Source organism: Alexandromys fortis, unplaced genomic scaffold, assembly GCF_014885135.2.
Source record: "Alexandromys fortis isolate MF-2015 unplaced genomic scaffold, M_Fortis_MF-2015_v1.1 scaffold_154, whole genome shotgun sequence".
In the NCBI taxonomy this organism is placed as follows: domain Eukaryota; kingdom Metazoa; phylum Chordata; class Mammalia; order Rodentia; family Cricetidae; genus Alexandromys; species Alexandromys fortis.
This window is the reverse complement of record NW_026068040.1, coordinates 2394617-2421724: the sequence shown is the minus strand read 5'-3', so window position 1 is coordinate 2421724 and position 27108 is coordinate 2394617. Positions and strand designations below refer to the sequence as shown.

The following is a 27108-nucleotide window of genomic DNA, read 5'->3' as shown; positions in this document are numbered from 1 at the left end:
GTAAATGATGAGATTTCACTTAATCGCTAACCTTAGCTTCTAGCAAAGTGTGCAGAACATATTCACTAGAATTAACTCATTGTTTAAACCTTCACTCAATGATTGGATATGACTTACCCACAGACATGAACATCTACCAATTTTACTCATATTCTAAAATAGAAATAGCTCTGGGCATTGGGCATGCACGCACACACGCACGCGCGTGCACGCGCGTGTACACACACACACACATTGAACTTTTATTACATGCAAGCATTATTATTATCCTTTTAGTATCTGCCAATGAATTCGCGTAGTATCTTGCCAACCTATAGTAACAATGAAATAACATGCAAGAGTTTCCTTTGAATGAAAAAGGCCCACATTTCACTGAAAAGGAAAATCAGCAACTGTAAAAACGAGAAGATCCATCAAACTCACCCTTCTTTGCAAGACAGCAAAATGGTATCATGGTAGAGGGCAATGCTACATAAATTTTTTTCTAGGAATGCTCTACGCATCTACATGCATAGGGTGGCTATCCTCATCTCTCTATATTCTCCTTTCTCCTCTAACTACACCCACAACTGAAACTCAAAAGTTCTTGGTGGTGAAGATATTGAACAGAGAAGCGTGTACAGACCTATTTGTCTCTTTCACTTCCAGGCACACAGATGTGGTGGTGAATCCTCGAGCGATTAGTAGTTGTCGATACCTCCCTACCACAATGCTAAGCTCTTCTCTGCCTAGAAAATAGCAAGCCTATATATATATAGCAAGCCCATAAGCTCTAAACCTACCAAGAAGGTCACTATTACTAAATATTAATAGATTTTACATAGATGTGTAGCTTTGGTAATAGAAAACCAGTAGGAAATTATAGTGTAGGGATTGAGAAATGTCACTTGATGGTCATAATGGCTGGGGCTGAAGTCATAGCTCTGGCATTTCTAGGTTGATTGCTTGAGGACAAAGTCTTTAGATGACTCAGGTCCTCACCTGTGCAGGATATGATGAATATTCACAATCTTTACCTGAGAGTTTCTGCTGAGAGGATTATGAGCCCTCAAAGGCAGAGTGATTAGACAATGCACACAAGACTGCTCTTTCTGCATTGTTTGTTGTTCCTGCGATCCAGCCACTTCAGACTCATTTCCCTACCCAGAATAGAAATGGATCCTTCAGTCTTTATCCATAGGATCTTGCCCAGACTAGTGATCCTTCAAGAAATGTCTCATAGTCACTTAATGCTTTGGATTTGATTGAAAATTTCCACAGAACCAGGCACTTACTTAGCTCATATTTCCAGAACACTAACTATGAGCCATATCTGCACTGGGCTCTGGCTGTGGAATCTCAGAGAAATTGGTTTAAAATCAGTTTAAAAAAGAGAGGCAGGGCTTGTTAGATATTATAAGATCATGAGAAATAAAAAGTTTTCTCTATTCTGAAATACTTTTAATATTATTTTATTTATTTATATATAAATATAAGTATTTATATTTATTATAAAATAAAATAATATTTACCTATATCACTTCTACTGGAGTAGCCAAACCAGTGCTGGGTGGAGGTGGTGGTCTACAGTGAATGGGCTAATAATAGACTGACTTACAAAGGAAGCACAAGCAAAGATTATGGGGTAAAAGCCAAAGACAAACAATAGCAATTCCTTGAAAACTCAATGCACTTGGCCAGAGAAGCAGAACTGAGAAGGGGACAAGAGACCAGCACTGTGAAACTGTGTGCTCCACGATGGAGGTTAGACTTATCAGTGTTTTTCTCAACTTACATTTAATGAGATAATTTGGACTCCAATGCCACTGCGTCTCTAATGTCACTGCTAATGTACCCAAGCAGTGACACATGAGTCATCTAGATGACTCAGGACTCACCACAGCCATCTATTTATGTAGCAGCACAGAGCTGGTCTTTTTCATGTTGCCTATAGGTGCACATTCTTGAACCTCAGAAAATATTATAATGCTTTTCAGATACATATATACAGTTTTCTGTATATGTGTGTACTTGTATGTGCTTGTGTCTATGTGAAGGTCAGAGAACAAATTCAGGTGTCACCCTCAGTCACGGCATGCACCTGCTTTGAGACAGGCTTTCTTTCTGACATGGTGCTAACTAATTAACACAGGCTGGCTAGCCAGCAAACCCCAGGGATCTCCCTGTCTCTGTCTCCCCAGGCTGGGATTATAAGTGCAATGCTACCACACCCAGGGTTTCTACACAGATTCTGAGTACAGAACTTGGGTCCTTATGCTTGGAATTAATTGAATAATTAAAGCATTTATCAACTGAGCCGTCTTGATAGCTCCAACTATTTGTGTTAAAAATCCAACTCCATATAATTTACTTGGAGATTGTGCACAAGCAAGTCTTCAACTTCTTGCTTCTCCAGATGTAAACAATCTAGCCCTGGGATAGCTCCTCCCACTCGGTGTAACCAAGAGTCTGTCCCTGGGATAGCTCCTCTCACTCAGTGTAACCAAGTTTATCTCCCAGAAACGCTCAGAAGCTTTGGGATTTATACATCTAAAAGCATGAACTAGAGAACTCCCTAGAATGCAACTAAATTCTCCAGAAGAGGAAAGAAACAGGATTCTGTATGACTTGTTTCTGAACACTGATAACACGGCCGTGCTAAAATGAATAGCAAATCCTAATCATGCCAAGATTATTTGTAATATGCCATGTTGAAAAAATGCAGAGGCAAGAAAGACACATGAATGTGGTGATCTAGGAAGGAAGGGATCAAACCTGTGTGGTTCATAAATACAAGCAGAGAATGACTAAGCCTGAAAGACAAAATAGTGACATTATATATTATTTCACAAGTGGAATCAGCCACTCCTACTCCTGCTTCTACTGTCTGAGCTATACCATTATTCTTACATATCCCCAGTTCTGGAGCCCCCAATTCCTGGGCTTCTGGGGAATAGAAAATGCACTGAAGTTCCCTGCCAGAGTCTGCTGCTGTCCTCTGTTTTCCTTTTCTTGATCTTCACACAGGATTTTGCCATTGGAAAACTTCACATGTTTCTCCTGCCAAGATAGCATGTGCTCATTCACCGTCATTTAATTTTAGAGGTGTTACAATCATTGATCACCCTCACTGGGAGAAATTTATTTTTACAGAAAAGATGAAAATTTGTTGTGCCTGTCATACAGCCCGCTTGGTGATTTTTATAAAGAAAAGTAAACTAAGCCTTTGTTCCTGCAGAGTATCTGGTCACGTGTCAGAAAGAAAGCCAAGAAACTAACTACATGTATAGGACGCCGCCTTTTGCTTTTCTGATCTAGGCTCTGGGAAGTTCATCAATCAGATGATGACAGGGCTGAATGGCACGGGCCCAGGAAAGCCAGCATGCAGGCTGAAAGAATATGCTTCGGTCCTTGCTTTGCCTTTTATTGACTTTGGGCAGTTATGCAGCTGAACTGTACCATTCATTCCTCTCTATAGAATGTGGCCATCCCAGGGCTGGCGTGAGGACTAAGGAGGAAAACACACACAGTCGCACTGTGTTTACTGTCAGGACAAATCCCAGCTGCAAAAGCTCAAAAGGAAATGCCAATGTCAAAAGGCTCTACTGACAAGGGCAAACACAGGACAGAGACAACCAAAGTTCTCTGAGTTGACAGGCAGGTGGATTTGTTGGAAGGTAGGAGCCATGATTTTGGTAAGAGGGCACTAGGGTGTGGCTATGTTTTAAAACACAGTCCTATCTATTCATTTACCCCACTTCACCTCCCCTAATAAATCATTCCATATTACTGCAACATCAATGAAAGTAATGCCCGGTTCTAAAATACCATGAATGTCTCATCAAAAGCCTAAGAAAATTGGGCTAAAACTGTTCACTACATCCAAATTCAGAGGATGTCATTTTTCTTTCAGTGAGGTCTGCCGTGTGGCTGGACACACAAGGGGATATGAGCCTCTCACCACAGAGCAGTGGTTCTCAACCTTCCTAAAGCTGGGATCCTTTAAATACTTCATGCTGTAGTGACCCCCAACCACAAAATGATTTTTGTTGCTACTTTATAACTGTAACAACTTTGTTGCTGTTATGAATGTGATGTTAGCAGCTGATACTTCTGATAGTCTTGAAGGGGTCCCCTGCTATTGGAGGGTAACTGGACACACTGTGGACATTAGTGCCTCTCACAGTGAAGGTACCCTTCTGAACACAGAGGTTTCACGAGGAGAAAAAAGGCGGAAAAAGGAATTTGTACAAAGATGGTGAAAAAAATCAATAAACCATAGCAGGCCCCCAGCTTCACTCAGAGCCCATGTATGGTTGATGGGAAGGGTCTGGATTTCCAGTCTATATAACACAACTGTAGTGCACACTGGACTTAAAAATATATTTTTAAAATTTATTGTTTGAGAATTTCATACTATGTATTTTGGTGTATTCATTACATTTTTGTTCTCTGAAGATTTGCTTAAAATATTTTAGAAGGCTTTGTGTAAAGACATGAATGATCACCATTTTGCTAACGTGTGCTGAAGTTCACAATGTGTTTTATATGTGTGTGTATGTGTGTATACATATTTGTGTGTATACACACAGATGTATACATATATTTATATGCATTTGTGTATGTATTTTACATACATGTTCACACGCATTTAATCGTGCATCCTTTTATGGAGAGTGGCAGTAAGCCTTTTGGTCCTTGCTCTTGACTGTTTTCCACATCTTTAATCCATGCAACAGTCTGCTCAGCACTTCGTATTCACCATCTTACCCAAAGGCTTCTTTCCTGGAGGGCACAGTGCTTAGTAGAGCATTGCTGATAAAGACGTCTTATCAATGCATGCAACAGATATAGGCATTGAGTGAAGAGCTCGTGTGTACAGGGAACTGAGAGAGGCCTTTGGGAGTTTCCTCTCTCACTGCAATGCACGCAACTCCTGGATGGCCTTTTTATTTTTGGTTTGCAGTACCTTATGTTTTTTCAACTTGTCAATCACAAGTATTTTCCAGGAAGAAACACACGCAGTATAGTGATGACTACTTGTGTAAGTGCAGTCAGAGCTCTGAGGAGCTGACAAGTGTGTGTGTGTGCGCCCCGTGTGTTTGTGTGAATGAGTGGAAGAGAGAGACTTGTGCATCCCTTCTCCATCTGGAACAGTGCAACACTCAAAGCTTCACAGTAACCGTTGCACATGGTGAGCTGGGACTCAATACATTCTTGTAGCAGTTTGTGGGTTCACCTGTCAGCCTGCGCAGCCTCACTGGCAACTTCCAGACCACTAAGAGACTCTGTTTCAGAAACAATACTGGATAGCTCCTGAGGAATGATACCCAAAGTTTTGACTTCTGCTTTCCACACTCCACACACACACCCCCACACCCCCACACACACCCCCACAGAGAGAGAGAGAGAGAGAGAGAGAGAGAGAGAGAGAGAGAGAGAGAGAGAGAGAGAGAGGCACACACACAGGACTTGAGATGTCATTCACACACTATAACATCTTTGCTTTATTCAGATGTTGAATCATTTTCAGTTGTACTGCAGTACTGCAGGGTGGTGTCTTAGAGCTCTGAGTGTCACTTCATTTGCTGCTGACTCCCCTCTCAGATGGCTACTCAGGGCGGGTGGACAGTGTCAGACAGCTGCCATTTCATTCTTGCAGAGGCTGTGCCATGTGGTAGTACTCGTTTTAGTATGATGGCAGGCGCATGTGGTTTACCATTAGAAATAAAAGTGCAGTTCTAGTGTTAAATTTATATCATTAAAGTAGACTTGGATAGCCCTATTTCATACTACCCAATTGAGGACGCTTTTTATTTATTTTTGCCATAACCACTGCCATAAACTCTGCCCAGTATGTGTTGAAGCATTTTTATGTTTTCTCATCATTCTTTCTTGAACAGACAACCTTGTGGTCAGAGTCCCTGACTCTGTGTCTCCTTGGTCCTTATGCATTGACCATATGTTTCATTTGCTTGGGGGCATTTATTGATAAACTCAGTCTGCAGATATTAGGAGTACAGAACCAGCTCTATTTCTGTCCTGTTCTATAGAAAGGATATAGAAGTCCACTGGGGCTGGAATTTTCAAAGTTGGTTTATCAAAGCAGTTATAAAACTAGATCCTAAGGGAGGAAGAGAATTAAGGTCATTCATACACACACACACACACACACACACACACACACATATATTTTCATTTTGGTTTGGTTATTCAGACCAGGTACCATGAGTAATTCAGGAATTTACTAAAAGACATTGATTGAGTCTTGTAAATTACAGATACATAGTATAATCATAGAAAGCCTTGCGAATATATAAAAGCATTTTTTGAGCTCTATTATTCTTTCTTGTATTCGTTGAATTAGAGAAAAGCACAGGGCATAAAATGTAGACAATTATATGTGTTTCTGCTCATCCAGTTACTTAGTCATCTATTTGTGCATTGGCGTGTGAGAAATATTGAGCACCATGACTTGCTGGACAGCATACAAAGTACATAGCTGTTGTCTTAAAAGACTTTGCCACATACTTCATGGAAATCTTGCTTCCATTTATATTCTGTATTCTTTTGTCTGAGTGTGCGTGAGTGCGGTGTGTGCAAGCTTGTACACACGCATGTGAAAGCCAGAGGTTGGCATCTAAGGTCCTCCTCAGTGACTTTCTGCTTTATTTTGTTGAGACAGGATCTCTCACTGAAGCTGGAGCTCACTGTTGGTGACACTTTCTGGCTAGAAGGTCTAAGCGAGCCTGCTGTCTCCTGCTTTTCAGTACTGGGACTACAGATGCGTGCTGCTGTGTCCAGCCTTTTACATGGATGCTTAGGCTGTTTCAGATTTTCTGCCAGGGCAAGCACTTCACCAAGTGAGCTCTCTTCTGAGCCTTTATGTCCATCTTGTAGAGAAAGACTGGAACAGCAGAGAACGTGAAGCTGCTCATCTCCCTCCAAGGCTAGCAGGTGCTGGCCGTGCAGCAGGCTCTGAAGTGGCCTCTGCTGACACCGAAATGGGGGAAGAAAACGCTACACCGGCAAACCTCTTGGCAACAGATTTATATAGAATCTTTAATTATATAGTATTTTAAGAAAGGCCCATTCTACTTACAGCTGATGGTTATTCCCAGTTCCACGCTGTGCTTCTTCGGCAGTTTTACGTGAAATGTTCCACTACTTGGGATGACAGACTCTGTAATTTCAAAACAGAAGAGAGTGTTTATAGATCTCAGAGGAGACTGGATATTGGGTAGGAATAGTCTTCTGAATTAAAACATTTCCATCCTGAAAAGCTGTTCATTAAGACTAGGGAAGTTCTAACATGAAACATTCCATTAGAGGGGGTAGGCTCCTTTAGATTCAGAGGTAAACAACTCACAAACCTCAAGAAGTCCCTGAAACTTATAAGATGATCCAGGTCGCTTGACTACTAAAGTTATAAAACATTAAGAACTTCTGGGGAGAGCGGGAACTGATCAGATCCATTGATCTGTGTGACCGTTGTATTGTGAGGTCCTGTGTTACTACTTTCATGAACTCTGATCACGCTGGGGTAGGCTTCTTCAGTGATTAGCTGTTTCAGAGTTGTCCATGCTCCGATAAGTAACTACTCACCTCTACTCCTGCACGTAACCCAATAAGTTCGTTAGTTTTCCAACTAGGACTTGGGTAGATCAGTGTTTGAGTTGCCATTGGTGCTCTACCTGGGATCTGTAATGGTTACTTTCTGAGCTCATCCACATCTCTACTTTAAGTCTCTGATGACTCGGATGTAGGCATCCTGCCTCACATCTGCAGCAGTACCTTTCTTCCCAAGATCCCCGGCATCTCTCCGACTTTACTCTCAGGTAGCTGCAACTTTCTAATCCCCACCTCAGACCTCTGCTGGCAGTCGGTCAGTGGCTCCCTCTCCAACCGTCATTCCACTCTCCTGCTGAGTACGTCTTCTTTGCAGAATACCATGGAATAAATTCAGTGATACCCTAAGAAAGCACCCTTCATCCAAGACTTTTGTAACAGTACCAAAAGCAAAAAAAAAAAAAAAACCAGCAGAAGAGGAGGATCATGGGATGACTAATCTAGCCTACTCTTACTGGTTCATCACCCCCACTAAAGCCTTGCTAACCCCCCAATAGACAAAGATCCAACTACAAAAGCTGATATTCAGGTAGAACTATTGAGCTCCCTGGTACCTAGTCCAATTTTTTCACTGCATGTGTAACACATTTTGCACAGCCTAGGCAAAAGTTAGGACTGGCCTCATGGAGAAAGTTAAGAGTCTGTCTTAAATTGCTCTTGGCCTTTTGTCCTTTCCCTTGAGAAGTTTAAGCAGTAAACTTTTTACAAGCCCAGAATCTGATCTTCCAATTTAGAAGGTTCACCACAGAGAGAGAACACAATAAAAATTTGATTTCCCTCAGCCCCTCCAGGATGCTAGAAAATCACCTGTGACAAAGACCCCTAACTGCCCATCCGGTTCAGGCTGCAGCATGGTCTTGTGCCCCAGCATCCTCCCTCCACTCTGCTCTTCCTTCAGAGGGATGAGCAAACCCGCCGACGTTCATAGTTCCTCTCAGGCATCTAAAATCTTCCCGGGACCAGTCCAGTGTCAAAGACTGACTCAGTATCTTTGCCTTCTGTTCTCAATGAACACTCTGATGTTCCAGGACGTGAACCTGCATATTTACTTATTTATCCATTAAGAATTTGCGTGTTTCCCATTTCCTAATGATACAGTAAGCATGGAATCTGCCTCTCGGTATAGACATGCCTTGGACCCCTCTCCTTCTGAGTTAATTCAGTCTGGCAGGTTGGGAGGTCAAGGGCCTGGATAGGCGAGTTCACTTTAAGATAAAGATAATATACTTTCCCTACTCAGAATTCCTGCCCCCTATTGCAGTCTTTGGAAGCTGTCCTGGAGTTCAGATGGGTCTGCCTGTATTTCTGTGTTAACAGAAAGGCCTGACAATTGCTTTTTCTTTTCTTCTATTTTTTTTTCCTTAGATGTGAGCCAGAGCTTAGGTTTGCCTTAAAACTCCCTAATGCAGCCGGGCGGTGGTGGTGCACGCCTTTAATCCCAGCACTCGGGAGGCAGAGGCAGGTGGATCTCTGTGAGTTCGAGACCAGCCTGGTCTACAGAGCTAGTTCCAGGACAGGCTTCAAAGCCACAGAGAAACCCTGTCTCTAAAAACTAAAAAAAAAAAAAAAAACAAAAAACAAAAAAACAAAAAACAACAACAACAACAAAAAAAAACCCAAAAAACCAACTCCCTAATGCTCTGGCTTCATTGCCTCTTTTCTAAAAGTTTCTCTTACCATGGGACCACCTGACACCAAGCAGCTCCTGTCCATGTCAACTTAACTTCTCCCTCCTTCCATTATAGGAGCTGCAAGATCTAAAATTGGCTTGCTCTAGAGTTTTCATTTTAAACTCTAAAAAAACTGTATCCACTTTCTATTTTATCCCATTGTTTTTCATTAATGAGATTATGAACACTAAGAGAGGACCCTTAATTTCCCAGTATCAAAAGCTAACTCTCCTAAGACTCCCTGAGATTTCTGGCAACATTTTTTTCCTACCTTTGTATCCTTCAATCACTCAAGAATATGAACCATTGCTTCTCTCCTAGACAGCACCGTGAAGATGACTAGAGGCAGACACAATTATTCAGTCAGGCAATGAACTTCAAAAAAAACAAACTAATTTTGATGCACTGGGGCAGAAATAGAAATGAAATAACTGATAATTACGACATTTTACTTTCTGATATCACATATGTCTGTGCATATTGTAACTATTTTCCAAATATTTCTTCTTTCCCTGCCTTCCCTCTATTCCTTTCCTAAGTCTTGATTGTTTAATATTCTAAAAACGGAAGAGACCCCCTTTCCATCCCCTAAGGGAGCATTTAAGACCTTGGAGGTAACAAGGAAACTGGGAGTGCTGAGTTTTTTGGTGCTCACTTGCACCAAAAGCTGGTCTGCAGAAAGAAGCAAGAAATAAACATGTGTGCACGGGTGCAAACAGGATCTTGGAGAGTGCCAATGTTAGGCACATCTGATTGGAGCCCCTCAGGACTGTGAGAGCTCATACTTCCAGACCCCCCCTTTCTGCCTAAATCAGCTGGGATGCATTTCTGATGCAACAACTGAAAGATGCAAAGACTGAGGCAATAGAGATGATGGGATGGGAGCACGCAGAAATCTGCCACCCAACTGCTTACAGGCTTAGCCAGCATTCTCCATTTGATTGCTTAGATAAAGCTGGCCTGGTCAGTAGTCCTTAAGAGTGCATGGAGCGACCCAGACACAGCAAGCAAGATGTGACTACCTCACCGAAAAAGTTTATTTCTATGATGAATTACATTGATAGATTTTTGTATGTTGAACCAGTCCTGCATCTCTGGGATAAAGTCAACTTGATCATGGTGATATGAGTATATATAAGTGACCCAAAGCCTCTACCAGAGAACTCCTACAGGTGATAAATACCTTCAGTGATGTGGCAAGATACAAGATCTACTCAAAAAAATCAGTAGCCCTCCTATACACAAATGATAAAGAAGCTGAGAGGGAAATTAGAGAGGCAACACCTTTCACAATCCACAAATAATATAAAATATTTTAGGGTAACACTAATCAAAGAAGTGAAAGACCTATTTGGCAAGAACTTTAAGTCTTTGAAGAAAAAAATTGAAGAAGATACCAGGAAATAGAAAGATCTCCCATGTTTTTGCATAGGTAGGATCAACATAGTAAAATGGCAATCCTACCACAAGCAATCTATAGATTCAATGCAATCCCCATCAAAATTATTCACAGACCTTGAAAGAACAATAATTAACTTCATATGAAAAACAAAAAATTCAGGATAGCCAAAACAATCCTGTATAATAAAGGAACTTCAGGAAGCATCACAATCCCTGACATCAAGCTCTATTACAGAGCTACATTAGAAAACAGCTTGGTATTGGTATAAAAACAGAGAGGTTGACCAATGGAATTGAATTGAAGACCAGGATATTAATCCACACACCCATGAACACCTGATATTTGACAAATAAGCTAAAATTATACAATGGAAAAAAGAAAGTATCTTCATCAAATGGTACTGACATAACTGGATGTCAACATGTAGAAGAATTAAAATAGATCCATATCTTTCTCCATGCACAAAACTCAAGTCCAAACGGATTAAAGACCTCAATATAAATCTGACCACACTGAACCTGATAGAAGAGAAAGTGGGAGGTAGTCTTCAATGCATGGGCACAGGAGACCACTTCCTAAATATAACCCCAGTAGCACAGACACTGAGAGCAACATAAATAACTGGGACCTCATGATACTGAGAAGCTTCTGCAAAGCAAAGGACATGGTCAATACGACAAAAAGGCAGGCTACTGAATGGGAAAAGATCTTAATTAACCCCACGTCAGACAGAGGTCTGATCTTCAAAATATATAAAGAACTCAAGAAATTAGACATTAAAATTCTAAATAATCCAATTAAAAAATGGGATACAGAACTAAATATAGAATTCTCAACAGAAAAACTCAAATGGCCAAAAGACACTTAAGGAAATGTTGAACATTCTTAAACATCAGGGAAATGCAAATCAAAACAACTCTGAGATACTCTCTTACACCAGTCAGAATAGCTAAGATCAAAAGCACCAATGATAGCCTATGCTGGAGAGAATTTGAAGTAAGGGGAACACTCATCCATTGCTGGTGGGAATGCAAACTTGTACAACCACTTTGGAAATCAGTATTGCAGTTTCTCAGAAAATTGGGAATCAACCTACCTTAGGATCCAGCAATACCAATAAAAATAAAAGTGCATGAAGCTCCATTATTTAGTATCCATCTCATATTTATTAGGGTGTTTTCATTTCTCTATTTTAAAAAAGAGTTCTCAGAAAATGAAGAGGAGCACAATGCATATTTATATTTCTGCCTCTGTGGATGAATATAACTCCCACAAATTGAGACTTAGAGTCACAGAGCCCAGGAAACACTGTCTGAGAATACTTGGTATTGAAACTGTTGCTTTCATAACATTCTTAACTTTTTACATTTATTTCTTTGTGTGGTGTTCCTCTCTTCTCCCTCCCCCTCTCTCTCTCTCCTTCTTTCCTTCTCTCTCTCTCTCTCTCTCTCTCTCTCTCTCTCTCTCTCTCTCTCTCTCTTCTCTCTCACTGTGTGTGTTGGTGGGGGGACATGGTACACATGTGGAAATCAGAGGACAACTTTTGGGAGTTGTTTCTCTCCTACCTTGGAGGCTCTAGATATTGAACTCAAGCTTGGTAGTAAGCGCCTTTATCCACTGAACCATCTGGCCTCCTTGCTTTTGTACAATTTTAATTCAGGAAAATCTGACAATGATTAACACCATTAATGACATCAGAGGACATATTATGACTTCCTGGAACAGAGTAATGTATCACTGTTGACTGTGTGTGATTTGAAAAATTCACAAAGGGGAATAAGTATCAACTAATCTCTTTGACCAAACTGTGGCTTCATTCTAATCTTTATATGCCAGTGCGATTTACTTTATAGTTGGTATTTTCTCTATATAATTATTTGGTTGCTAAAGCAAAGGAATATTTAATTTGGGGTTCATAAACAAATACGGTTAATGAGGAGAAGGCTCAATTATTTGGACAAACAACAGGTTTAGCGTCAGTGGATGTAATTCTGAAAACAAATGATGTTTATTTTGTAAGACCCCTGTGATTATTTTGCACTTCCTTGGTTTTGCTTCATCTTTGTTAAAACCATAATTAAAAACACATTTGGGTAAAAAGGTTTCCTCCTTTCCCATTGGTCTGATTTCCTGCCTGCAGCACTCATTGTCGGCACAGTAAGATAACTGCTACCGCATCATTTATCAGTCGAGGCACCCCGTGAGGAGTGTAAATGTTAGACTCTCCCCACTCAGATGAAAGCACCAGGGCTCTGGTCCATGGCCAACAGCACTTCATATGTTTGTGCAGAGACTTCTCACAACAGATACCGTCAGAGTGGAAATGGGAACTTGGAAATCTTGTGGTCTTCACCATATAGACTATCATTTAAAAGAATTGAATAAGTAAAATAGGAGAAGATGAGGGTCTAACTTCATAAAATCCTACCTAGGTAAAGGATTCCAGTAAAAGAACTCAAATAGTGATGGTGTTGAGTGTCTTCAGCTTTGAATGCCTCTCCCTGATAAACTTACTAAGGTGCTTGCATAGCCTTGCACTGCTGGTTTAAAAAGACAGACACAGGCAAGAGTGTGTTCGCTTTTAACCACCCCTACGGCATTTAAAATATTTATTAAATGGAGATCGCTGAGCACTGAAAGCCAAGGGCTGGAACATTCATCTTAGTGTGTAAAACATCCTGAGGCAGAACTCTGGAACTTTATGGCTTACATCCAGGCAATTAGGCATGAATCCAGAAGGAGAGGCCGGACTTGACAGAGCCTGCATCCACATATTCCTCATCCAGGTCCCAAGTTCTGAAATGACTGAAAAGGATTTGCTTGTTTCTAAAAGTTCCTAGTGATGATTCCAGTAGACAAGGAAGGACCTGGCATGTCTTCCTGAGGGTTTTAAGGTTGCATCTGCACCCATCAGGAGAATTAGTGTTATCAATTAGTGATGTCCACCATGAGCAACGGCAGGGGGATAACAGGTGGAAACACATTCCCCACCGGCCTATTGTAGATCACCCGAAATATCTATTTCATGACCTTTATTAAACAAGCTGGGTACTGAATAAAGTAGGCTTAATAGATATAGTTCCTATTTTTTCAGGAGCTTAAAGTTATTAAAGTATTAAATCAACAAATATTAAAAATATATATGTAGGCACATTAAGGATGCATGAGACACCAAATAAAATTCCAGGATATACAAAATAAATACATTTATAACACAAGCAAACACTTGGATACTGTGATAATCTTTACAAAGACGGCCAAATTGCACTGGTCATTGCACTCCCGTGTGTCATTACAGTCTTCTCCCCGAATTCCAGGTTCGAGAAGCCTGTTCTAACAGTTTCATGGTGGTGAATCTCTAATATTTCCTGTAATAATTTTATTTAGCAATTTTTTAAATCAAAAAGGTGGTAAAGCAATAGAGGGAAAATGGGCTGCAAGTCAATAGATTTAGTGTCTGCCAATCTCTATAAGACCTAGAGTTTCCCCACCAGAACCCCAATTCCCTCTTCATGCATAAAGCAAAGGTACGGGATAATTCTTTTAACCCTAATTTTCTGTCACAGTTGTTAAGTATACTCTGTGGGGCCACTGGACGGCTTTCTTGTTTGATAACTAAACCTCTCTGCCACTTGACTGATTCTTACAAGGTCTTTCTATCCAAGTCCTGCTGGATCACAGGAATTAGAAGGCACACACTTCAGAAAAAAATGGGTCATCTTATAACAAGAAAAAAGCAGATTGTAGAAGAAAGCAGTCCTAAGAGACCAGGACCCCCAGAGAAAGCAGATTAAAACCCAGTTCTGACACAAACAGACGTTCATAACCAAAGTCTCCTCATGGAGCCAAATGTGTTTCATTAATTCCTTCCTTCCCGCATTCACCGTGGACCAACTGAGGCCTGTCTATATTCTAAGCACCATTTTTCTCAGAGAACTTATAGTTAAAACTTCACACTGACAACCTTTTAAATTAAATTTCCATTTCTTTTAAAAGATATATGACGATGGGGACCTTTTACTCTCCTAACTGCCATTACGTATACATCGTGCAGGAGAATCACTGGCTCATGACAAATATTTGTTGGCATATGATCCTTGTGTCTAAAGGTATGCCTTTACCGTTTGGTAAAAATCACTGGATATGTAGGGCCCATATTTTGCTGTGTGAAGACAATCAATCTTCCCTTCCCTTCATTTCTCTCCCTCAATCCCTCCTATTCTCCCTTTCTCCATCCTTTCTTCCTTTTGCCCTTCTTCAGTGATGCTGGGTATCAAACCCAGGGCCATAGTTCACACTAGATAAGCTTTATACCACGGAGCTACCTTCCCAGCAGACAAACATCTATGAATGGTGGGGAATTATTTGGGAAGGAGTGGGATGGGATAACATGAAATAGGAAGGATAGTAGGGTGTGAACACAACCACAGTACATGTATAAAAATGAAAACACACAAAATTATTTTGCATCTTGACTAAAAAAAGCAAAAGTAAAAAAGAATACCTCAGAGTCAGGTTGGTAATCATTTGTACCCCTCCTTTGCCTCTGATACCTAAGGTTTCTCCTAGTATTTTTTTTAACCTGCTGGTTTCTATCACATTTATCTTGTTCATTGATTATATGTTCATCTCTACCCTCCCTGTCTGTATTTAGAGATGGTTTCTATCATCTATTAGAATCAATCCTCTTGACCCTGGTGAAATGATCTTGAGTGGAATCCTCCTTGTCATTCCTATAAGTGTCCAGTGCAATTTCTCCTTAGACTAAAAACCAAGTACTTGCCTACTGGCCTTGCTTCTATTCAGCCCATGAATTTTCACAGCTCCCTACCTAACTGTCACGTGTTCTCCACAGCAGGACCAGTGAGACAAGGTGTTCTTGTTGTTGAGCCTAAGGAATCTGGTTTCTCTAGCTCAAATGTGCAAAGTCAGAAAGAATAAAGGGGACATAAATTCTCAAAATCGCATCCACAGTGGACATTAATTGTCTGGCTTGTCATATCAATCTTCAGGTCTTCAGCGGAAATTTAATGAATGAAATAAACGATGCAAAATGACCGAATAAACCTCTTAAACAAAAACATGTTGGGTATACATATATAAATATATATCTTTATCTACACCCCCCTTGCTGACATAAGTCATGTGCAGCCCTCTCCTGACACTATCATGGACTTGAGGGTCAGATTTTACCTGCAACATCAAATTCAATCTCCAGTGTGACTTTGCTTGTAATGGAAGAGTCTCGCAGGAGCTGATTGGCTTCCTCGAAGGTGCTGTCTTCGGTTGGGATTCCATTAATGGCCATTACTCTGTCTCCAATCTGAAGCACCCCACATCTAGTTCAGGACCACATGAGAGAGGCTGCAGTTAGAGTCAACGATCATGGAGCTGCACTTGCCAATCTACCTCATTTAATCTCCGCAAAATAACATCACCATTTGATTTTCTAGAGTCAATTCTACTGGCAAATATGTTAGGTCAACTGCAATGCCCTTCACTCTTGAATCCCACGGTTACAACTGTGGTCAAGTGGGTTCTTAAAGATCCCAGGGAATTAATAATTTATAACTATGATAGCACTATAATCTGACTGGAATGAACAGATAGCAAAGATGAATGTTCATTCCTGCAATGCAGAGAAATAACTTCAGTTGGAAGCTAGCCACTTTTTGTATAGATTTTTCTCCTTTATAATTAATACAGCCTCTAGTTTTCCAGTGGACAAAATCTGCTAAATAAAATCATTGTTCCTCATAATGCTTCTCAAACCTGATAAAAACCATAAAATTTTATCATCAGAATGGAGAGTTAACTACATTTTGCTTTTGCTGCATTGAAGTGCTGTTTCATTATTTATTACTTATTCACAGATTGCTGGGGTTAGAAACGCAGGGCAGAAAGGCTGCTGGGAAGGGAGAGTGCCTCACCTCTCTGCTGGGCTGTCAGCTTCAATATAGGAAATCAGAGGCGGGGAGGAGAGCGTCTCCGTGGCAAACACGCTGCCCTGCAGTTGGAGTCCAAAGCCCGTGACAGGATCAGCTGTCAGGACCACCTCCGTGGTTTCTGTGTGAACAACCTGTCCAGCCAATCCCACAGTGCTAGAGGCTAAAGACACTAGAGGAAGAAACATGAAGAGGGTGACTGGAGGTTCAAGCAGGTATCAGCATTTCCAAAATAGAGTGGTATGTCTGAAGAGAGGCTCCCAGGCAATGGAGGGAGCTTAAATACTGGCCTTAGAGCAGAAAGTTGACTTCCAGCTTAACAGGGTAAATGCATCTCCCAATTTGTCAGACTGGAGTCATGACCAGTGTAAGCCACTCCATGTCCTCGCCCCAGAAACTGGAAGAGACTGTGAGAACAGGAAAACCCTGGGATCACAGCATGCTGTCTAGTCCTGGGCCGTGCAAGCCTCAACTGAGGAGGGCCTTGGAACAGGTCCTTCCATCCCAGGATTTCTGGACCCCTTTCTCTGGAAAGGAGATCTGGGATGGTGTCTCTAAGACTTCCCACCTCAACCCTATGCGACATGAACATGGCAACCTTTTGTTCTGAGGAAACAATTTCTATGTGGCCCCTAGAATAGTGAGGCTCTCCTGGTTCCCAGTCTTTCTCCAGTACTGGGTGCATGGTGAGCCATCCAAACTTCATACATTCCACTTGTCCCCACATTTGCTCCCTCTGTGTTTTGTTCCTTTTCTGCCCAGCCTCCAGCCACCAGTTGTCTCCCATTTCAATCACTTCTCCTGTACTCATGCAAGTCTCCAGCCGGACATCTCTGTCTTACTTGCATCCCCAGCTTTGGCAATGAAAGTGCCATTCCACATCTAGATGCCTCTCTTAGCTCTGGTCCTTGTGCTTGAACACACCATCAGTCTGCAAGGGTCCTTTGGCCAATGTCACCTTCTCCATGTGGGTCTTTAGCTCACTGTTCTAACTTAAAGTCACTTCCAACCCTGCTAAAACCAAAACCCATTTCTTCCTACTCTTTTACATGGGACAAATAGAGGTGGTTTTTGTTTTTTTGACACTCTTTGCTCTTCACATTTTTTCCCCTCTCAAACTTCTATTTAAAATTCTGTATTCTGTATATATTTCTGCTCCCTAATCTTTTAGGCTACTTTTCTACTTTTCCTAATTTCCCCATTTCCTTGCTGACTTCATGTCTTTACTCTCCCATATCGTAACTTTACCGATTCTCTGTCCCGACTGTGCTGACAACCGTCTAGCACACTGACTCCGTGGCTCTTCTGCTCCCTCAATGTCCTTCACTAGCAAACCCATCCTTCTTCAGCTTTCTGTCAACACAGCCCAGGGCTGTGCTCCACCTTCCCTTAAAAGATCGCCAAGGCCTTAATATTTGAAACCTCCTTTTACACCCAATGTGTTAGTGACTTTCCCAGCTTCCACAGTCTCAGTTTCTTCTCTATCTTGTTTGTAGTAGTACTTCCTGTTGCTTACCTTCATGCTGGCTGCTGTTCAAACCGTGTTACATGGGACAGAATTTTCCTCTTTAAGTGAAAGCATCCACAGACATAGCTTTATATTTTAAATATAAACAGAACAACACTCGCTGAAGCAGGGAGGGAGGACTCTAAAGCTCTTCCTACAGCCTCACACGAGACCCCAGGGCCGGTAGTTGGAAGCCCCCATCATCTACCTGTTGCCTTTCCTTTCTCTCATTTCTCTCCACACAGCACTTGGAAGCCTGGGAACCACTTCACAGAAGTGTCTGTAACTAGCAGAGCTTCTTAAAGGCTGCATGATTTGCTAATATACTCTGCATTCTTTGGTAACACCCAGTCAACGCTCCATCTATTACTGAATTGTTGAAACCTGCCAGAAAGGAACAGCAGCTCTAAATTCTTATTATGGTCTACTGGGCTCTAGAGTCTTTGTTGGAAACACACATGCCCCAAGTTAATTCCTTAAGTATCTATTCTGAATGCCTCCATCCTTACAAATGGTCAAATGTCACTTCCTAAGAGAATGAGAAGACTTGTCCCTGTAATGAGCATTTCTTAGGTAACATTTCAGCCGCACCTCTTCTGTCCCTGTGCTCCCACCGCTCTCTCTTTTTCTCTTTCCTCCTCTCCCCATTTCGAGGTTCATTCTTTCTTATCTTGCTTCTTTTCCCCCCTTGAGTCACGGTCTCACGCAGTCCAGACTGGCCGCGGGCTTACTCTCTGTGAATCTGAAGATAGCCTTGAACTTCTGACCTTCCTAAGAGCTCTGACCTCCCACGCGGTAGGATTGCAGGCATGGACTATCACAGCCCTTCTTGGCGACTTTTTGATTTTCTCCCCTGCCTAGCCCTTCGGGGATCCTACGCCATGGATGTGTCTCTTGCCACCTTTCCAAGCTTGCCCACTCACTCTCCTCGCTTTTCCGACCTTGCCCTGCAAAATTGCTCTGATTCTGACACAGACGCACACTTGCCTCCTTAGTCTTTGCTAACACTGCTCTCACTGATGACCCTGACTGCTAAAAATTCAGTGGCCCCATTTACTCTAACTGTTGTGCAGCGGCTGGCTCCAGGGACAGTCCCATCCTTGTAAATTGCTCTTAAGGTGTCGATGAAGATTTGGTATTAACCTCTTCTGTATCTGCCCCTGCTGTACCTCTTCCACCCTCTGGCCCATGAAACAGAGCTCAGCCTTGGTCCTGTGCTCAGTTCTCTCGTCCTTGCCCTCACCAGCCCTTACGTCCTCGGTGGCATCTTCTCTTATTTCTCTCCCTCTGGCTTCAGTGAGGAACTCTTCACCACAGAGACTTTTTCATCTACAGACATACCTCAAAGGACCTCAAATTATTTTCTCAATTAGGGAAGTAACCTTGACTTTCTCATTTATTCTCTTATGTCTATGGCAAGATGATCATGTTCTAGTCTTTTGGTCTTGAAATCTCAAAGCAGCCTTTCACTTGTGACTCCCTGTGCCCTCAAATCAATCAGTTGCTCAGTCGTAAGAGTTGTCCAGCTTTCTCCACTTTTCCTTTCAACACCCCAATTTGGGCTTTTATTTCATCCATTCCAGTAAGCATGTATCTGGGTTCTTTAATGCTCAGTGACTTCTCCATTCTATCGCTAAATGGTATCGCCTATATTTTGTACGTCAGTTACTTGATGCTGAGTCGTCATCAAGAACCAACAGTCATTCTTCACCTTAATTCTTCCATCATGGAGATCATTGGAACTCATGGATAAGGGAGGGAGAGGTGGATTATTTGATTGAGAGGTAATAAATAATTTGAAAAAGGCCTCTCATCATTCTTTCCCACCTGGACCACAGGTAACACAGCCTTCACTATGTGGGAACGCAGCAGACCACAAATCTACACTTTGCACAGGTGGTGGATGACCTAAAATTCTAACATGTGACTTGGCGCCAACATATTCAATTCTGATATGTTATCTAGTCTGATTTTTTTTACATGTGTGCATTTGATGGAGGTGGGTCTTGTAATAATAAAGAAACTGCCTCGGCCCTCATAGGACAGAAAATTAGGTAGGCGGAGTAGACAGAAGAGAATGCTGGGAAAAAGAAGCTTAGTGGGGGAGTCGCCATGATTCTCCCGCTCCAGACAGACGCAGGTTAAGATCCTCCCTGGTAAGCCAGCTCGTGGGCTACACAGAATATTAGAAATGGGTTAGAACAATATGTAAGAGCTAGCCAATAAGAAGCTGGACCTAGCCGGGCCAGGCAGTGTTTGAAAGAATAGTTTCTGTGTAATTATTTCGGGCATAACCTAGCCATGCGGGCGGCCAGGTGCCGGGGACGCAGCCCCGCTGCTCCTAATTCAACATGCATTTTGTTTTCTAGAGATAGTTTTTGTTATCTGTGACACAATACTGGAAGACACCATATCCTATTGGTAAGTGAAAGGTCCCTAATTGGGTTGAGGGTGACACTGAGAGATTGTTGGGGCTAAGAAGTTCACAAGAAGAATTATTTTGTTAACACTGTGAACAGACAGACCAGGCTCTGAGAGTTCAGATGCCAGCACCACAGACAGACAGCATGCCTGGGGCTTTGAAGACTCAGTTCCCTTTGTACAGCTCCTTAAGGAAGAGGGAAGACTGTGGGATCCTACAGCTAGGTTCTCTGATTTCCCAGCAGTAGGCAGGAAAGAGGGTGGGGATCCAGATGTGTGGTCACTTGTACCCCCTGCACATAATTCACCTCCCCATGGTAGAAATGCATGTACCTGATTGTACGCTGGCTACAGGTTTAAGGACCATACTCTATAAGGGGCCCAGATCAGTGTCTGGAGGAGCAGTAGGGCTATGGCAGGCACTGTGGTCTGAGAAGTAGCCTGGTATGGATCCCGAAGTTACATAAGGACCTGGATTAGGTTACATAAAGTCTCTGAACCTTTGGACAGATTTGCATAATACTCTCCCTCATTTGAGATCTTAATTTGATGCAGATATCAGGGATTATTTACCCAGAGTTATGAAGTATGTTTGAAGGCTGGGACGATGGCTCAGCAGTTGAAGGACCTTGGTTCACTTCCTAGCACCCACATAGGACAGTTCATAACCACCTGCACGTCCAGTTCTAGGGAACCTGGCAACCTTCTCTTCTCACATATATTCATGCAGTCACAGGCACATACACAAAAAGTAATAAACAATCACACCTTTTAAACCTCCTGTGTTTGGGTTGGTTGTTTCTCATCACCATTAAAAAAAGAACAAGAAAGAAACAAGCCGAGCCAAGCCGAACAGTAATAGGTGGAGTACATTAGACTAAGGGATGCCTTCCACAAAGGAAGGATGAGCTACATGTGTTTTGACTTGGGGAAGATGGTTGGACAATTTTTATTTAATGTTCAGTAATACACATGAAGAATCCTTCGATGAGGGTTTCTTTTACCTGTAAGCTCTATTTAGAGACAGTTGAAGTGATCTAGGTGGACTAGACCTAGGATTGAAAATAAATTATGTACTGTACATTGATTTTATAACTATCGGAATTTATAATTCATAACCCAAATATATAATTAGATTAAATAATTTGGGATTTTTCGGTTAATTCTCAAAGTTCTCTGACACACTGGGATCTGTCCCCTCAACAGGAAAATTTCACCGGCAGTTAGGATACTCACATGTATTAAATTCTTAGGAAGCTCTACATTTGAAGAAAGATAAATTATTGACTTAAAGTTCAAAAGCCAAAGGAACACCCACAGCAACCTGGATAAGGTGGCCGAGGTTAGCCTGCTTCGTCAAGTGGTTGGCCAGCAAAAGGCAGAAAAGCGCTTTCTATAGTTTGAGATTTGCATGGCAGATTCTCTAGTGTGCTTTTCAGATTCCCTGGCTCTTCCCCATCACCAGGCCCATAGCTAGATCTGCTCGCAGTTCTGTAGGCTTGCAGGGAACAAAGTCTTCAACTATGTCAGTTTCTCTCAATGTAAGGGAGGAGGGCAAGGGAAGCCAAAGGTAATCCATGGTTTTTAAACTTTTGGCTCTTGAACGTTTATTTTTAATGGGTTAATTATAGAGACTGTGAAATTTATTATCAGCTAGAAAAAAAAAACATTTGAAAAGTTTAGAGAGGAAAAAAAGCCCAGGGGTTTGTTAGGATAATGTGTTTTGTTGTTTGATCCCGTGATTTGAGACTTCTGCTCACTAAAGCCCCAGGGTTGAGGGTGGACTGCTGTGGACCCAACAGGCTGTGAATCTTATGACCCAGTTTGCGAGTGGAGTGGAGGATGGCCAGCTCCTTCACCACAGAGAGCTGGAAGGGTGTTGGGCAGCGTCTAAGCCGTTTCATTTCCGACTCCTTGCATGGCCACTTGTGCAAGCTTACCATGAGCCGCATTTTTCTTGTGTCCTTTTCCTAGGGATCGATGGGAAGGATGGTGAAGATTGTAAGGTTTCTTCATCTCCTTCCTTTCAGCTATTTTCAGTGCCACCCTCTCTAGCAGCAAGTGACAGTGGCCACAAAGACAAAGGACATTCTGCTGTTTGCTATTATCCCGGCCAACTGGGAACAGGCACCACTGTCTCTCTGCACGGGCAGGAAGGGCCAAGCTAGATGCGCTGTGGTCCAGCTGCTGGCACTGTAGGTGATGGGGTCTAGAAGAAGCCCTGACCTTGGTGGCTGGACAGGGAGCAGCCCTGGCAGTGGGGAGGGGCCTGGAAGGTTCCAGAAGTGGGACTGGGTTTCCTCTGTGACATAGCCTGGAGCTGCTCCTGGGCTTTGTGACTCCACCCAAAGCCCAGGGCTCACAGAACTCATCACTCCCCCTCAGAAACAAGCACTACACCTTGTGGCTGTCACTAACATATTGCTATAGATTTTTCTGTACCTTCCTCTACGGATGATGAGGGTTTCAATATTTATGTGAGAATATGTCATTGTTTCCTGGCAATGTCCTTACTTTATCTTGCAAATACATGTAAGAATATTTGTTCTATTTTGTAAACCATAGCCTCATCAACAATAGAGCAAAGAGACTTTATTATCTTTGTGGCTTTCACTGTGAGTCACCATCCATGGATGGCCTGGTTGCTATAGAAACATAACTATTAGAAACTAGACAGCAAATGGCAGCCTGGAATGAAGACATAAATAAAATAGGGGGAGAAACCAAAGTATATAGTGAGAATGGTAATAAAATTTTTATTTTCATTTACTTGGGGTCTTTACATCTAAAATAGCCATATTAAGCAATAAAACGGAGAAGAGAAAATCTTAATAACCCCCCCAATTGGAATACTCTCATTTTTCATGCATTTTAAGTGGGACAAAAGTTCACACCATTTGGGCTCTACTGCTTCGTTAAGATATAAAGTATCTGATTTCCTGAGACACTTCTATAAACATCCTGCTATATACATTGCCATTGGGGCCTTAGTGGCTCCCATCTGCAGGAAACATGACCTGGGAATTTTTCAACCCAGGTTTCTGTTTATCTTTTTGGCTACAGTTGAATGATTGAATGTTGATTCAAAAGAGAATCTATGTGTGGGGGAAGGGAAAGGCAGGCCTCGCCTCGGCTTTGTTTCTTGTTACAAATATCAAGGTGTGCAAATAATGTGAGACAGACAGATGTATTAGCATTCATTTGCATCCACTAATGAACTTATTCAACACAGCAACCCTCACCTAACAAATGGTTAGTCTTCAAAGCAGAAAATCAGGCATTAATGAATTGATTTTGATGACTCTGTCCTGCAGAGGGATGTAGCCTGTTTCTGTCAGTGATGAGCACTGCACTTGAAGATATTATAATATATAGATATGTACATATACATACCTACTTCAAGTCCTGGAGGCACTGTATGAAAAACTCAAGATGTGTATTAGGGCAATGTAAAAGTAAATCATGAGCCTGTCCCTTTAAAGACGGTGGTCGCTACAGGAGGCCAAACTCACAGCTCTAACAAATAAAGCTTCCCTGTAGCTCTCCAATTGGTTGTCCACTGTTTAGTACTACAGTTTAGTTACTATAGTTGTTCACATTTTCAGCAGGGACATGGAAAGTCTAAGACACTTGCTCAGGGTCCTACTGGGGTGACAGGCTTCCAGTATGCAGAGTCAGGCTCATAATCAGTTTGCTGTGCAGCTGCAGCTGATCTAGGCCAAGACTAAATAATTTACTTTAGCCTTAGGAAGCAAATGGAAATCTAAGTGTTTTTTGTTCTCTTTGACTAAGTTCATTCTTTCACCTTCTTAACTTCAAATCATTGTTAATTTTATTTACTAAAGGTGACAAACCTTATATTTGAACACATATTTTATTTTTAATGTGTGTGTGTGTGTGTGTCCATTTTTCTGTCTGTGCCTGTTTGTTTTTCTATCTGTATGAATGCAGGTTCCCACAGAGGTCTGAAGATGGCATAAGATCCCCTGGAACTGGAGTTACCAATGGCTTTGAGACACCTGATGTGGATACTGGGCATGGAACCTGGGTCCTCTTGCAAGAACAGAACACATCCTTAGCCACTGACCTATCTCTACATCCCCCAAGTTTTACATTTGAAAGAACCAACAAGTCAAAATTTATGTGTACATCACCAGGACATCAAAGATGCTGACTGTGTCTTTTATTGTGGTTTTCTTTATACTGAAGGCTTCAGTTTCCCAACCTTAGAAGAAACGTGTCCTAGAATGGGTAATAGCTGCTCTCCCCAGTACTAGAGGTACTGATGGACTAGAGAGTTCTTCTCGGGATACGAACTCTTAGGCACACAAACTAAAGAGTCAAAAGACCCAACAACCACTCTATCTCTTGTTGGCGCCACCCTTGGGATTGCTGGGTTTGACATCATTGAAGTAACTTACAGATGCCCCTCTACTTCATTCCCATGACAGACACAGAAGTAGACCCCATCATCTTTAGGTTTCACAGATGTCAGCAAGATACAGGGCATGACATACACTAAACTGTGATTTTGGATCTGGCTGTTAATAGGGGCATTTTCTCCCTTTAAACATGATTAAGGTGAAAGATACCCATATTCTTTAACATAAAAGAAAAAATAGGGGTAGTCTATGTTTCCTCCATATAGAAACATCCAGCCACTTCTTTCTATACAAATCATGCTGTTTTAAGCAAATGGTAACACTTCCTTAGACTTTTTTGTCTATATATGCTTAGCTATCTATTCTAGGAAATATTTCAAGAATGAGAATTGAAGTTCTTAGACCTTAGAATGCTTTTGTGAATTTTTGCATCCTTGTAGTTTTCTTAATTCTATAGTTCTTAAACGGACACAGTATCAAAGTGCCTTCTAAATATGCATCACTACACCATAGTCTAGTGCAGCTCTGATTCTTCAGGAGAGAAACATCTTTGTGTGCTAGGTGGAAGTTAATACAGAAATGTGTAACTGCTTAAAGTGAAGAGAATAAGTGTCTATACATTTATATCACCCCCACACACACCCCAAGGTCCAGGGAGCATCGAGGAAGATGGTGAAGATTGATTATAGGAGCTAGAGGTAGTGGATGCCTGCAGCGAAACAGTATTTTCCCAACATGACAGGCCACAGAACACACACTCATAGCAGCTGTGACTTCCCGTACTAGACCTATACAAGATCAAGCCAGTCAACATTCCAGGAAGAATTGGGAGGGGCACAAAAGCTTCCACTTGCCACCAAGGAGGTATTGACAGTCACTGTTCTTCAAGGTTGCAGGCCCGGGGTAGGTTCAAAGTTCTAGTGGATGCCCCATGCATGTATGGGCAGCATTATAGGAAGTTAGGAGAAGAACATGGAAGAATTCCAAAGTAGTTGGAGAGGGGTTGGAGGCATTTATATGGCTAAAATATATTATATGCATGTATAAACTTTTAAAAGAATAAATGAAAATATTATATTAAAACCAAGAAATACATGCAATAGAGGTGATTCTCGGTAGGATAGAATAATAACAAAACTAAAGGAAGCTTTTGGAATGAGAATTTGAAAAGAAATGCTCAAACTTACTGTTTTGAAAGAAGGTCAAGAAATAAAATATGAAATTTATTGGTTAACCAAATTTACAAGACTCATACTTATCACACGAGGGACAGAGTTTGTACAAAACTTCTTTAGAAGGAATAAGATATGAGCAATAAATGTTTATGCCTGGAGCTACCCAGAGTCGAAAGGCACCTCAAATTTCATTAAAAAAGAAAAGAAACAAAATTGTTATAGGCAAAGCTGTTGTAGGAAAAGGTAGTGCAAGCTAGATCAGTTTGAAGTTATATTCAGGGTACACGTTACCACACAGATCATGGGTTTCAGTCATGGTCTTTAGCCAGAGCTATCGGCTACAGTCTCCCTAATTACCCCACCCCTTAGAGTAAGCACACATTTCCTGGAGACCAATGGGTCGTCTGGTCAGCATTTCACTTACATGAGCTCTTGAAGTCCTTCTTTTTCAGTCTCCTCCTCATCATGGTTCCTCGTGGGCTGGTGGAGTAGAGGCTTCGAGGTAAAGTCCCCATGTTCAGGGAACTCAGGCTGTATGCGCTCATGGAGGTAGGGGAGGACGAGGACACCATTGCGGCTGGAAGAAAGTGAAGACTTGGCATGGAGCATTCCCAGGTGGGGCCTGAGCCTGCCACCCTTGCCAACCAGCAACAACCCAAAGAGACATTAGGACACAGAGCCACGGTTAGTCAGTACCCACATCTGGACAGAGACCAGGCCCTGGAGCCAGCACGTTAGAATCTGTCACACGAGTTTGTAACTTTTGAGGGACAGGGTCCTCCATAGCATGTGGGTGCACACAGACTATGAATTTTACTCTAGACAAAGACAGAGATCGGAACAAAGTCCTCCACTGATAACTTAAGACACCAGTGTACACAGTGCCATTTTGTGGGTATTTTCTGACATGGATGTCTTAAGTGATCCACATACATGGAGATCTGAGACCACCATACTTCCATGTTCTGTGTTGTCTTCTGAACTGCATATAAAGCCTT

General features: G+C 41.8%; 1 protein-coding gene across 4 annotated transcripts in view; it reads right to left on the bottom strand.

Moving 5' to 3' along the window:
* Positions 1–27108, bottom strand: part of Grip1 (glutamate receptor interacting protein 1) — a 632754-nt gene that overhangs the window by 67685 nt on the left and 537961 nt on the right. For all 4 annotated transcript variants that reach the window (XM_050165496.1, XM_050165498.1, XM_050165497.1 and 1 more), the window contains exons 11-14: positions 26535–26687; positions 16611–16797; positions 15874–16019; positions 7082–7162 (exon numbers count right to left, since the gene is read on the bottom strand). In XM_050165496.1, the coding sequence (XP_050021453.1) occupies positions 7082–7162; positions 15874–16019; positions 16611–16797; positions 26535–26687 (567 nt within the window). The remainder of the gene's footprint in view (positions 1–7081; positions 7163–15873; positions 16020–16610; positions 16798–26534; positions 26688–27108) is intronic.